We start from the raw sequence: 15,674 nt of genomic DNA on the forward strand, positions 1-15,674 counted from the left end.
TACTTAGTGCTTTTGTAGATCTAATGTCTGGAGTCAAGATGGTGCTATGTGGCTGCCTCTTCGAGCTCATCTGCTGAAACAGCTTAAATTCCTCTCTTTAAAGGTCCTGGTTTCCTTTTCAAGGTGGTTGGGGTTCTATTGAGGTCTTGATCTGCAAGTGGTACTCAAATTTCTTTTTGAGATGGATGAATTCCTGTTCCTGGAGCTTGTAGGCCATTTTCTGACGTTCTCAAGGCGCAGCTTGAAAGATGGTGATTCTGGAGTGCAGACCCACGGACGACCGATTCCCGGTTGGTGTTACCAACTGAGCCGTTTCGGGAGATGGAACATCAGGATTTTGCTGCAGCAAAATCCTATGGATGGAGGTCTCTGTAGTTCAGAAGCCACACACTCACTCTCTCTCTCGATGCGGAGAGAGTTTGCTGCCAATTCTCTAGTCAGGAATCTCAGAATAGAAAATGACGGGGCAGACAGTAACACCATAACAGAAACGGTCAGTCTCCCGTTTCGCTGTGAAAAATGGGTGATTATCTCTCTGTCCCTTTTTAGTGAGCGAGAGGAAGCCTTGAACTGTTGGGTAAACAATAGTTTCTGTTGACTACAAGTCATGGTCTCTCTGAGTACCTTGCTGTTGCTTGGTGGATGGTGGGCGCTGGGGCTTTTTGTTGAAACGGGCAGGGGGAAGTTGATTCTTTGATGCTTACTGCAGCTTACGCAGGGGAGGGCAGAGACGGAGCTTTGGCATTCTAATATTTTTCTGTTATTATTTTGGAGTTCTTCTGTTTTTCGCGGATGTCTGTGAAGACATGCATTTCAGGTTGTACACAGTATACATTCCTTGCTAATAACTTGAACTAACGTCTCATACAGTAATAATCGTTTTGTGATATATTTGGCCTAACTGTGGAACTTCTATACAAAATTCAATGCAAAGCCAACTTTAATTTTACAGTTATTCTTTGTCGATTAAACCATACTGGTCAGAACAGTAGCCACATTCTCAAAACAGTCGGCAGAGCCTGCAAAACACCAACAGCTTTTGCAAGACTCCTCACTTTCACTACAAAATGCACTAAGCCAATCAAAACAATAAATGATTAAAGCAAAAGTGAATAATTCAATTAAAACAGTAGCACACAACATTGCAATACTAACACATATGAGCAACCACTGGCAAAGTACAGACCATCCTTCTTACTGATGCATAACATTACAGTGTAGTCAGTCATACAGTATGATGGTTTTGCTTACTGTGTATAATGCTAGAGAAGGACATTCAGTCAATTATTGTAAATATAATGATTACAACTCCAACCATGAATAAAAACATTGAAGGTCAAACAGAATAAGATTCAAGAATGAAAACTCACTCACTGTAATCTCAGCAGTTTATTAATAATCTGTCATTAAAGTCAAAGACAAAATTGCTCACACCTTTAGAAAAAATCATACATTTTTGATAACAGAAATACAATAATGATCATCCTTCATCTATTGTCCCTAATGTTGGGTTACGTTTTCATCAACGTTACATAGATGTGTTCCTCAGTGATGCACTGGGGGAAAAGACCTCCGGGAATGCCTAAACTAACCCAGACAGTCTGACCTGGTGATTACTCAGCAAGCATCCATTGTAAGGATGCTTGTCATAGACCTTCCATCTCCAGGATGAAAGAAACTCAATAGGGCTGAGTATGGAGGGAGGATACCTTGTCATTGATCCTGGCAGTCTGTTTCTCCTTGGATGCTAAGCATTGTCTGTAAAGACCATCAAGGAATACGTTAAGGTGTGGGGTGTTATATGGCCCAATCATTGGGATGCATGCCAGAACACACGTTTGATGTGGTTGCATGCAGAGTTATACATTGAATCACTCTGCATGGTACCTGAACCTTTGCCCTACAACATTTGTCTATCATCTCCTTGTCTTCAAAATATTGAAGCCAGCACTGGATTCCAACTCCATTGTCCTCTGTAATCACAATGAAGTGCACTATTTGTAGAGGGAAAACCATGCTGTTTTACTGTATAGTTGGAGCTCAAAGTTATGTAACATATAGGTGTAAATTTGCGATGTAGCGTCTTACTGATCTCATTCTCGAATGTCTGATTAATTGATGCCACACATGAACATGACACATTAGGCTGCATCCTTAGACTAGCCTCACACATGCAGACCAAGGTTTAGAAAATGGTCAACAATGGTTGCTTGTATGTCATTAGAGACCCCCGTTCTTTTCCATCAGCTCTTTCAGCATACATCTGTACTCTTCCCCTTCCTCTTTCCTCATTGGCGTGTGTCTATACTCTTCCTCTTGCCTTGTCAGGCTTGTTGATGTCCTCTACTTTCGTTTTCCCATGTTCAAGTAAAGTGACAACACTACCAACAATGTTTTAAAGTAAGTAAGTATGTGCTGATTGGTGCATCAACTGACTTGCAATGATAGCTTAATTTCTTGCAAAATGGAGCTACTTAGAGATTGACTGACGTCATCTGGGGGCATTTGATTGTATTTTGCCCGACCTGTCACTTCCAGTTGATTTTTCTGTCTTCTAATGACTGCTGTGTCAAATGTTTTGCAAAAGGTTCATTAGCAATTGAGACTGGTGTACATGCAATGAGAAATAGTTGACTGTCGTGCTGAGGAGGTTGCTGTTTTGCTCAGATGGAGCTTAGAATTGACCACATGCGCTGCTGGCTTGATTGGAGTGACCAGACAACTCAGAAAAACTGTAATATTACTTCCCTTTCTAATTTAGCAAACTCAAGCCAAAACCAGATATGAATCAAAAGATTTTTTTGGCAACAAAGTAGTATCATCCTGCAGTCATTGTGAAATAATTTAAACATCAATCAAAATGCCTGGAATGATGATTTTGTAAAAAATACTTTATTTCATATACTCTTTCTACTGGATACATTCCTCAAAACCATTCTCTCTGTTTTAAATGAAAATCAGATGCATTTATTTAATAAACCTAGAAAAGGTTATGAATTCTGCACTCCATAGCAGGGTTTCAATGAATTAAAATAACTGCTTTTGCATAATTCCTTTTCTTTTCATAATGCCTCCCTGTAAGATGTGCCACAAATCATATCTCTTAAAAGAATGGAATGTCCTGGGTCTGTAGAATGACCATTTCATATTTCAAGATTACACAAGAAGTGGCTTTGAAATACTTATTTTACCTTGTGTCTTCAATGTATTTTAATTCTTCACTGATACGTTGGTTTAAAATTTACTTCCATCTTTCACGACGAAACAAGACAATTGGCATAAACCCAGATATTGGGAGTAAACCCAGCTCTGGATGAAACAGCCAGTTAGGATATTAAAGCTCGGCCTGACATCACGACACTTCGAACATCTCAAACATTAGGCAACACTAACTGAGGGCTCAGAGAACTGAAACATCTCATCATCAAACAGGTCTTCTGGCAGCTCTTCATTTTCATCATCAGCAAAGTAAGTTGGAAATGGTGGATTCTTATTATGTTCCTGAAGGTTAGGCAACCCAGAATCAATGACCTAGTTTAAAACAAAACATATTGTAAAACCAATCTGGTTTTTAATCAGACATAATGGATTAATGCAACAAAAACATACAGTACAATTTCACACTGACCACAAGACTGATTGCTATGGAAAGTTTTTAATCTTGAGAAACTATCACCAATTTTACTAGATTTTCCAAACTTTAAATATCCAACACCTGCTGTGTTCTCATTTTGCATTATGGTACTTGCCTGTATGGGCAAACAGTATAGATGCTGAAGGACTTTTGGAGCCACTACAAGTGCTGATGCAGTTCTAGAATGGAAAATCCCAACTTCTATTTAATAATATTCCAAAAATTTATTCCATTTACAAAATCTCTGCAGTTGATGCAAAATATTTAATTTTACTGATGCTGGCCGTTCCTCCAGCACAATCCTCTTAATGTTCACCATCTGAATCTAAGGCTAGACGATGGAGTAGATCTGGTAAACAACTATTAACAGGTCTGGATGGACACACTTGTCAAAATTTTTTTGTTTTTAGAATGAATGTGTGAAAATTCAGAAATATGACAATTCTGAAAGCCCTGGGGAACTGAATGTTAAAAACCTATTTCCTATATAAAAAACTATTGTGTAGTAGTTTTTAAACACAACGTGGCATCTTAATCCAGCAACAACATTTGAACATGCTGCCTTTATACTGCTAGCAACATAATGGATTTAGAGCATATAGCACAGGAACAGGCCCTTTGGCTCATGATGTTGTGATGAACTAATTAAACTAGAAACTAAATGTCTACCCAAATTAATCCATTCTGTCTACACAATGTCCATTTCATTCCATTTGCTGCACATCCATATGCCTATCCAAAAGACTCTTGATCACCTCTACCGCATTGCCTGTAGCATCACCCTTTAATAGATTATGCCTTCTGTACCAACCTATCAACCTTTGCAGCCACATTCAAGGAGCTATGGTCTTCAGCAACGCTAAAGATCTTGGTATTAACACTCACATTTGGCTGGATTAAACTCCATCTGCCATTTATCCATTTATATCTGCAAATGAACCACAATCTATGGTATCCTTTGACAATCTTTTGCGCTATACTCAAGGGCGCCAATCTAAGCATTGAACTAAGCATTGAAAACTTACTAACCCATCCAACCACAAACAGCAGAGGTTCAGATACAGATTCCTGCAGAACCCTTTGAGTCACAGACTACCAGCCAGAATAGGTCCCCTTAACCACTATCCTGGCTTCTAAGGGCAAGCCAATTCTGAATCAAACTGTCCAAGCATCACATGTAACTTCTGTATGCAAAAATGCAACAGTATTTATGAAGACAGTGAAGAAATGAGAAGTTCATTTTTGCTTTAAATGGTTTTTCCATTATTAAAGAACATTTCCAATCCTTCTTCTGTTTTTTATTCTATGACAAGATCATTGCTGAAAGGGACAGATGGGCAATTGATTCCTTGCAATTTAGACCTAAGCTTTCAAACCTAGGAGTTCATTATGCAAATATATTATAACTCTCTCTTTCTTGGGAAATGGTGATGCATACTTTTACAATTCTGGAAGACCAAATTACTCAGAGCCAAGGAAATTTTGAGGAATCAAGATGTAGAAACAGACATGGTGAGTTACACCACCAGTGGGTCAACTTTAGGATGAGGTCTACTGCATCAAGGTGAAGAGTGAAGAAAACAAGGCCAACCATTGGGATAATCCTTGCCTCAATTTCTTACCATTGCATGGAAGGGAGACAACAATGTATGGTGGATAAAACACTGCAATGTTTAACACTGATTAAAAAGATATACAGGTCTTCAAAAGCCTATGATTTAAAGTTTATAAAATGCTTATAAAATGATTTTTTCCCTGGGATGTATAAATAGAACACTGCATTATTACACATAATAATGACAATTGCAGGTTGCAGACTCAGTGACCAAGAGGTGTCTATGCAACTTCTATGTGATTATTTTTTCCATTAATGAACACTACCTTTCCTGCAAAAAATAAAAATTAGGTCTGAATACACAGGGGAAATCAGCAACTCCTCACATAACTGTTAACGTTTTTTAACCTGACACGCACGCACAAGTCTTGGAGTTATTGTCAATATCAGTGGCATTCTTCTACAAAACCTTTTCCTGTCAGATGAAGAACAGTGTTGGAATGCTAACTTGTGGTAGTTGCTCAACCCTTAAGGCGAGAAATCCATTTAAATAATCTGTGCAAAGTTAGATGTGGTCCATCACTTTCAAAGGAGAAGGCCTGTAAGGGACTTAAACTAAGCATAGACTTAAACTTTGGGTTTTACATAGCACCACTATGCTACCATGGCACGTGAATGTTTCCAAATGTTTTCTAGATGGGCATGTTGTGCCATTCCCCTCACAGATGATGTTATTTACACAGCAGATAGCCCTGCTGCCACTTAAGAGTCTTGCCTTGCTTTACTGAAGCTGACTTCTGGCAGCAAATCTCTGCCAGGGGAACTGCAGCAGGGTGACTTTTATTCTATAGGTAAGAAGCAAACAAACACAGGCAAGAAATAACACAGTTGACTCACTGCTGACTGCAAAGTCATGCAGGCAAGAGGTCATTTTTAAAAAATGACTAGTTGTAAACAGAATCAGTCAAAAGATACCTCCAGTAGTAACAGTAGCACAAATACAGCTGGATATTGCTGTTACCAAAATATTGCAAGTTTCCAATGCAATAAGTTCATTTGTATTTTTATATGTATAATGATTAATATATGAAATATCTTGCTTCTTAAATATAAACAGATGGCTCAAATTATTCTGCAACAGAGAACAATATTTTTCTGTCTCTGAATGAATTATTTATTTTGCATATTTTTCATTTAACTGTGATAGCGCTCTGCAACATTCTGCAATGATATAATTAATTTCATCCAAAGATTTCAGACATCCATCCAATAAAACAGTGCAATATAATGTTAAGAGTGGACCTATTACTTGGCCAAGAGTCCTCAAGAAACCTGGACCTGAGAATTGTGCAGCATTACCACCAATCTATCACAAATTACTTCTTGTTTCGTAGATGAAAATATAAATCCTTTATTTTTGTTGATGCTTATAGACCCTCCTAATCCATGTGACAAAAGGCAAGGTCAACGACACTACCAGTGTAATATGTGATGGGACACTCACAAACAATAAACTGTTCTATACTCACCACTAGAACTCATTCTTATATTTAACACAGGTTATTTCAAAGCATCATTCTTCCAATGACTGAATAACAGTAATTATAAATGAGAAAACAGTGAATAGATAAAATATGGTGTCCACTAGAGGGAAAATCATAATACATTGGAAGCTACACCCTAAACTCAGCAATCTCGAATACACAAAGCCCAGTGGCTTTCACCGGGTTTCAACAGAAATACATTCTACAAGATATAAACTAACTGATTCTGCAGTGTTAAAATCAACTACGGTGGATTGGTTTATTAATTTAATCTGACACATAGATAGCTTATGCAATTATTGATCTATAAGTGACCTGATTACACAAATTAAGACAGAAATTCTTAGCTTCTGGGCTCTCAGGTATTTGGCTTCCACAGATTAGGAGAAATCAATCTTGGCAGATTTATATTTAAATAAAGATCTTTGCAACACCCAAAAGACATTAGATGGTTACTTGCAATAATTAATGTATCTTTATTAATCAAGGATAATGGAGAAAAACTTATATAACATCCAAACAGGATAATGTAAATTAGGAAACACCTTAAAGACTTCATATAATTTGTGTGGAATTAGAAGAAAGCATTCTTTCTTTCATATCAATGTACAATATGTAACATGTTCAAGGGTGTAAATATCTTGTAGCTACAATCTTGTTTGAAGACTTTTCCAGTGTCAGCTTGAAATCATGTTTGAAAGGGAACTAATTTTTCTGATTGCTAATCAACTGAGAGATTTCTGACAATGTCAAAGATGCATTCTACGATTTTAACACTTCACTTTCAATTCCCTGGCCCTGACTACCTCATTTCACAATGGATGTCCAGTTCCTATGAACTTCTAACCCCCCCCCCCCCCCAACATCAAGAAGGATTTAAAGCTTTCCGATTTTTTCTCAAAAAAAGAACCAACCAGTTCCTTCCATAGTCTGGCAAAACTGGTCCTCACCCTCAACAATTTTTCCTTCGGCTTCTCCCTTTTTTGCCAGAGTCGAGGGGTAGCCATGGGCACCTGCATGGGCCCTAGCTATGCCTGCCTCTTCACTGGCTATGTAGAGTAGTCCATGTTCTAAGCCTTCCCCAGTAATGCACCCCAACACTTCCTCCGCTACGGTAACAACTGCATTGGTGCTGCTTCATGCACCCATGCTGAGCTCATCAATTTCATCAACTTTGCCTCTAACTTTCACCCTGCCTTTAAATTCACTTGGTCTATTTCTGACACATCCCTCCCCTTGATCTCTGGAGACAAACTGTTGACTGACATCTTTTATAAATCTACCGATTCCCATGGTTATCTTGACTATACCTCTTGCCATCCTGTCTTCTGTAATAATGTTATTCCCTTTTCTCAGTTCCATCGTCTCTGACGCATTTGTTCCCAGGATATGGCATTCCTTTCCAGGAAATCCTCTTTCAAAGAACAGGGTTTCCCTTGCTCCACCATTGATGCTGCCCTCACCCACACCTCCTCATTTTCCGAACATCTGTTTGTCCTCTTGTCTTTATCTACCACCCATGAGCCTCCACATCCAACACATCATCCTCTGCAACTTACAGCATCTCCAAAGGGATCCTACCGCCAAACGTATCTTTATTTCCACCCCCCACCTTCACTTTCTGCAGGGACCACTTCCTCCATGATTCCCTTATGCACTCGTCCCTCCTGACACTTATCCATGCAAGCCACCAAAGTGTAACATCTGCTCATTCACCTCCATTCAGGGCCCCAAAACAGCCCTTCCAAGTGAGGCAACACTTCACTTATGAATCTGCTGAGGTCATCTATTGTGTCCAGTGCTCCTGATGCAGTCTCCTTTACATTGGTGAGTCCTCTCGTAAATGGTACACCATTTTGTTGAGCACCTCCACTCCATCCACCAAAAGAGGAACTCCGATGTCCAAATGCTTTAATTAAGATTTCCGTTATCATTCCATCATGTCGGTCCATAGCCTCTTCTTGTGCCTAAGATGAGACCATCCTCAGGGTGAAGGAGCAATGCCTTATGTCTGGCTCAAGGAGCAATGTCTGGGTACCCTCCAACCTGATGGAATGAATATTGATTTCTCCTTTTCGGTAAAAAGAATCCTTCCCTTCCCTTCTTTTTCTATTCCCCATTCTGATCGCTTACCTCTTCTCATCTGCCTATCACTTCCTGCTGGGTCCCCTCTTTCCCTTTCTCATACGATTCACTTTCCTCTCCTATTAGATTCCTTCCTCTCCAAGCCATCCATCTTTCCTACTCACCTGGCATCACCCATCACCTTCTAGCTATCTCCACCCCTCCCACCTTTTTATTCTGGCATCTTCCCCGTTCCTTTCCAGTCCTGAAGAAAGGTCTTGACCCAAAACCTCGAATGTTTATTTATTTCCATAGATGCTGCTTGACCTGCTGAGTTCTTCCAGCATTTTGGCCATACCCCACCCTGTTTCTCCTATTCAAGTATCTGTCCAAATGGCTTTTAAGTGTTGTAGTTATATCTGTGATACCACCTGCTCTGGCTGCCCATTTCAGATAACCTGCAAAATGCGTGTGAAAAACTTACCACGCAATTCTTTAAGTTTCTCCCCTCAAACACGAGGAAATCTGCAGATGCCGGAAATTCAAACAACACACACAAAATGCTGGTGGAACACAGCAAGACAGGCAGCATCTATAAGGAGAAGCACTGTCGACGTTTCGGGCCGAGACCCTTCGTCAGGACTCTCCCCTCAAACTTGTTTGCTGTAGTTCTAAAGTTCCCTGCCCTGGGGAAAAATACTCAGATTATCTATGTTAGCTATGCTCCTCATAATTTTATAAACCTCTGTAGGGTCATCCAAGAGTCTCTTACATTTCACTAAACTGAGCCGATCCAAACTCTCCTGATAATTATAGCTCTCCATTCCAGGCAGCATTCTGGAGAGTCTCTTCAGCATGAAAGCAGACATATGAAATACCTTCTTCACCTATCCCTTTAACCTGTATCATCCTTTTCTAGGAACTATGGATTTGTGCCCCAAGGTCTCTCTTTACATCAATGCTCTTGAGGAGCTGCTTTTTCCTCTACGTTCCACCAGAATTTGACTTTCCAAAATGTATTACTTTATTTCTTACATTTCACATCACTTCACATTTAACTAGATTAAATACTATTTGCCACCGCTCATCCAACTTCTAGCTGCTATACATCCTACTGTATCTTAGACAACTTTCTTTCCTACCCACGACTCCAATTTTGTGTCATCTGCAAAATAACTAACAAGAACACCAACATTCTCACTCATTTATATTTATTACAAACAGCAAAGATCCCAGGAATAATCACTGGATACAGACTTCCAAAAATGTCAGAAAAACACCCACACTCTGTGTGTTCTACCACCACGACAATTTTGCATTCAGTTTCCCAATATTCCTCAGAATTGCTTGTGCTTTAACCTTCTAAACCGGCTCACCACATGGGACCTTGTTAAAGGCCATACTGAAGTTCACATCTACGAAACTGCCTTCATCAATTTCTTAACTAACTCCTCAAGAACCTTAATCAGATTTGTGACATGATCTCCCCTATACAAAACCATGCTGACTCATCCTTACCCCTGGCTAACCAAGTGAACAGAAATAATTATTAAAGTAGATTTATCCTTTCTGCCCTTGGAAGCAACACTGGCTATCCTCCAATCTTTCAGTGCCTGTCCTGTAGCAAATAAAGATTCAAAAATCTCCATATGAGTCTCACGAATCTCACCCATTGCATCCTGTGATAGATCCCACACTGGGGATTTATCCACTGCAACGTGCATTCAATGCATCTAATGATTCCTCCTTCCTCATACATACTTCAGAGTATCAGCTCTCCACTCCCTTAACTCTCCACCCTCCACATCATTCTTGAGTACTAATGTTAAGTACAGTCGGCCCTCCGTATCTGCAGGGGTTTGGTTCCGGGATGCCCCGCAGATACCAAATTCCGCGGATGCTCAAGTTCTGTATATAAAATGGCAAAGTATTTGCATATAATCTAAGCACATTCTCCTGTATACTTTAAATCACTAGATTACTTATAATACCTAATACAATGTAAACGCTATGTAAATAGTTGTTACACTGTATTGTTTAGGGAATAATGACAAGAAAAAATGTCTGTACATGTTCAGTACAGACGTAACCATCGTAGTTCTTCGGGGAACGCTGATGCTGCCTCGGCATCAGCTGATGCCGATTCTCCCGTGATCTTTAAGTTCTTGAGATTGTAGTGCTTTACATAACTAGCCAGCCATCCCTTACTAGCCTGAAACTCCTTCCTCTTGCTCACAACACAAGTAGCAAACGAATGAGATGTGAGGCGAACAATGCTCAAACAACGAGTAATACTTTTAATCATCTCTAGATTACAGTACTTTATGCTCCCTCTTAGCCTTTGAGGAATTGCTTTGACCACTTAATTGCTTTTTAAGAGCTGTTTTTTCACAGAAACAAAGAATGCACACACACAAGTAGCGACTGAACGAGACGCGAGATGAACAATGCTCAAACGACGAGTGCTGGAGAGAGAACTTCCGTTTTTTTTCCCGATCTGCAGTTGGTTGAATCTGGGGATACAGAGGGCCGACTGGATATATTGAGGACCCCACTCATATGCTTTGGCTCCACAAATCGATATTTCCTTAGCCGCCTTCTTCCTTCTTATATACCTTAAAAAAATAATGTATTCTCCTTAATCCTCCTTGCCAAAGTCATTTATAGTCTTATTGCTTTCCTGATTTCCTTCTTTAGTTCTCTCCTTTATCCCTAATAAACATCAAGAGATCTTTTTGATACCAAAAAGATATCAGTGCAAGCAGAAGGCATGGGGGCCAGTGAGTCAAAAAGCCTGCGTTCAGAGTCCCGTCATTGGCTACTGTGGGGTTGAAATCAAAGATCAACCAGAGTCCAGAAGTCCATGCCTGATGGCCGAGGCCTGGGGACTGGAGGCCCGGAGGCTTGTCCTGGGGTTGGAGAACTGTTTGTCTGTGTGAGGGCATAAAGGGACCCATTTTATTGTTGTTTTGTTGCTTGTTGTGTTCCGGTTTGTTGTGCTGTTCCACCGAGCATTCTGGGCAATGCTATGTTGGTGTTCGAATGTGTGACACAGGCAGGCTGTCCCCAGCACATCCTTATGATGCTTTTCACTGTATGTTTTGAGTTACATATAATAAATAAATGTATCTGAATTTCCTATATCTGACTTGCACTTCCTCCTTTTCCCTGATCAAACCGACAATATCCCTCTTCAGTTTTCATCACCGTCTGCAACATTCACCACGCATTCTGATTAAGATCCAACAAGATGCCAAGAATTATTCTGAAAGACTACACTGATGCAAAAACATTCAAATCAACCTTTAAGTAGCCTCAGTGCAAACTATTAATACAATTTCTTTGTGTGTAATACAATAGGAACTTGTTCTAAGTGCTGAACTGTCCGTAGCAGAAAAGCCCAACATAAACCATCAGCAAAGAACCAGAATATTAGGGGATAAATTGAGCACATCAAACTTATTGGCACTAGCAATCATCACCACACTTTCAATCAATAAACAGTCAATTTTCTCCATTTTTTAAAAACAGAAATACAAATAATAGCTTCTGGGATGCAGCTAGGATCTCTGAAAAGTGACTTCTCTGGATCACAGATTTAAATGGCCAACAAAACCCTGAATCAAAAACCATCATCAATAACGCTAAAAGCATTTTCTGGATAAATGGCATAGAGTTAAAACACTTTTTAATTTCATGCCAAGGTATCATATCCAGACATAATGTGATCACAGGCCTTACCAGAAAAAAATATCATTTAATTTGTTTTGCTTCCAACAAATATTGTCTGCCTTGCTAAGTGCTTTCAGTATTTTCTGCTTCTGTTGCACAACTTCCAGCATCTGAAATTTCTTTGATTTTGTTTACTTTGAAAATTGTAAATACTTCCCATATCTCCTGATTTACTTTTTAGTGAGATCAGACATTGGTGATGAAGCAAACCAGCACAGCCTCTGGTAGTCTCAGAAATAAAGCTTCTGAAGATCAAAATATCGAACCCAACAAATTGCTCTGGATGTATCAGCAATAAAAGTTGTTTTCCTGTACTCACTGAGACATGAACTACCTGAAGCAGATGCTTCAAGCCATTGAAGAAGCATTAATGCTGCCTCCTCAAAATTCTCCAGATATGCTGGCAGGTTAAGCGAACCAACACCATAGTCCTTTCCAAAGCAAAGATCTCCAGCACTGAAGCTCTATGCTCTGCTCCAACGAACAAGCCACATTATTCAGATGTTCAACATCAGACGCTCAAAAAACCTTTTTAATCAGAGCTCGGTGTTGTAGAGTCATCCTGGCCCTTCAGTCCAAATGGCCCAAGATTCCCATCTAAGCTAGACCAATTTGCCCACATTTGATCCATACTCTTTTAACCAGGTGTTGCCAACTTGGGGGTCCAAGGACCCTTTGCTTAATGGTATTGGTCCATTGCAGAAAAAAAAGGTTGTGAATCCCTGCTCTAAAACTTTTCAATCCATATACCTGTACAAGGACTTTTTAGATGTTGTTAATGTACCGGCCTCGACCACTTCTTCTGGCAGCTCATTCCGTATACTGACCGCTGTCTGGGTGGAAAAAGTTGCCCCTCAGAATTTTATTAAATCTCACTCTTTTCAGCCTAAACCTATACTCCCTAGTTTCTGATTCTCCAATCCTGGGAAAAAGACGGCACATTTATCCTATCTATGCCCCTCATAATTTTATATACATCTATGTGTGGGGCGTCAATGGAGGGGTAGACCTCTGATGAAGAGGTTTGTCATGTCAATTCTGGGGCAGCTCACTCACCTTCAGTCCCCTCTGGACACTCAGCCCTCACCTTGGCTCCAAGCAGCTGCTTGCGTGCAACAGTGGCCACATTCTGGTACACCGCTTCAACAGGCGGGCTAAACCAGATGAGGGTAGCCAGCGGCCCCATACTCTGGTGAGTTGGGGACATGTCTGTCCCAGCATATGAAGGAAGCGCCAACTGCCTGGGCGGATGAGATCTACAGTGAGATGCAACGGCCAGGAAGGCAGCATTGCAACACTCCACAGAGAGATAAGTGCATGAAAAGGCACAGGAAATGTCATGGTCATTCACAGCAACCGAGGAAGACCCCAGTTTGTGATGCTTGTTCATACCACTGGACTTACGACTTCTGAGGTCAAGCGAGTGGAACTGCCCCAGTGCAATGGATTTTCCACTTTAAAAACTCTCCCGAACAAGTTTTCTGTTATTGTCGGACATGACAGACAACCACTACAAGATCACTGATTATTCTCCAATAAAAAAGTGCTAACCTGCTCAATTCAGCCTCTGAATCTCGACAACATCCTTGTGAACATCCTCTGCACAGCCTTATGGCAGCTTTCCTAACAGCAAGGTGACTAAAACAGAAGACAGTATTCCAGATGCAGCCTCACCAACAGCTTATACAATCGTGGCATGTTATTACCCAGATGAACAGTCGGAATAATTCAAGGCACCATTGAAGACGTACACCATTTCTATCTCGATTCCTCAAAATACAGAAGGAATATTAAGGATACTGTTGAGAATAATTTTGAGTCTTTTTTTTCCAGAAGCACACAGATGCTTAGCATAAACAGTGAAACAACTATACCACCTCCTACGTTAGCAGTTTGTAATATTGATAATGAAATAATTCAATGATAGATTTGGCTGGATCTTGCATTTAATTTTAAATTCTTAGCTTATTTGAACTGGCCTTGCTTTTAAAACAATAAAAGTGATCATTGCAAAGCCAAATGTATGTCCTGAAATACCAGCTATCAAAACCGAGCAGATTTCCTATCAATTCTTGTTTATGATTTAAAGTTCCTCAATCTATCTTGGGACCAGTAGGAAGAAAACAAAGGCATTCACGAAGTCAATGAAGCTATACACAACAGTGCTGAATAGAGAACACACCATGCTCAGTTCTGCTGAAATAATTAGAAACAAATCTGTCAGAGAAGCTAGCTGGAGATTCCGCCTTGAAGCAAAGCAATGTCTGATACATTTCCGTGATGGATACTTCAAATGGGTCAAAGCATTTCTTGCTATATTTAATTGTTGCATGTACTTCGGTTGAAATGTTTATGAGCAAAGTGATGTACTTAAGTCACTAAAACTAACTTATAAATCAAGCACTTTTATACTGTTTAAGGTTGCTGCCCCATTTAAAAAACCTCTTTAGTAAAATCTTACTAACAAAGCTTTCAAAACTCCTTGCCTATGTAGAACAGGAAATGTGAACAAATACATTTGGAATTTCTATTTGAAAAAAAAAAGCAGATATCAATCATTTTTAAAATTAAATAATTTACTGCAGAAACTTTGCTTTAAAAAATCTTCCACACTTCATTAAATCTGCTACTTACTATAAAAGTTATTAATTTTTATCAGAAATTTGTGGATTTCAGTACATTAACATAGAAAGGCTAGCCTAACTTCAGTAAACCCATCCACCTTAATTATATGCAGGTATTATACATAACAAACAGACATTAATAACGATCTCATCTAAGATGGTAAAAATTAAGGTTAATAATTTATGATCTAAGAACAAAGAAAGGAAATTACCAGGAAATTATAGTCTGATAGGAAATGGTTTGTTTAAAAACTCTGCAGATTGACTGTATGAATGTTGAATTCTGAGGTCTTATGAGCCAAATGCAAAACACAAAAACGTAATAAATTCTGACCAACGCAGTTAGAAAGCTCAGAAAAAAAATTGCTGAGTTATTTCGTTGAAGGATCAAGAAAGAAACCGAGGGGTTCCCAAGTGGAATTTAAGACAAAAAATAAAGACCTGAAGACACAAGCTTCACTGATAATTGAAAATCAGTTGGTCTAGAATTAAAAAGAGACTGTGATCATAACAGTTCTGGA

At 39.5% G+C, this 15,674-nt stretch overlaps 1 protein-coding gene across 1 annotated transcript in view; it reads right to left on the reverse strand.

Moving 5' to 3' along the window:
- Positions 1–1,370: 1,370 nt before the first annotated feature.
- mrpl3 (mitochondrial ribosomal protein L3) overlaps positions 1,371–15,674 on the reverse strand; it is a 66,225-nt gene continuing 51,921 nt past the window's right edge. The window contains exon 10 of the mRNA XM_073024318.1: positions 1,371–3,531. Coding sequence (XP_072880419.1) covers positions 3,379–3,531 — 153 coding nt within the window. The 3' untranslated portion in view covers positions 1,371–3,378. The remainder of the gene's footprint in view (positions 3,532–15,674) is intronic.

The sequence above is a fragment of the Hemitrygon akajei genome, chromosome 20, assembly GCF_048418815.1.
Source record: "Hemitrygon akajei chromosome 20, sHemAka1.3, whole genome shotgun sequence".
Classification (NCBI taxonomy): Eukaryota; Metazoa; Chordata; class Chondrichthyes; order Myliobatiformes; family Dasyatidae; genus Hemitrygon; species Hemitrygon akajei.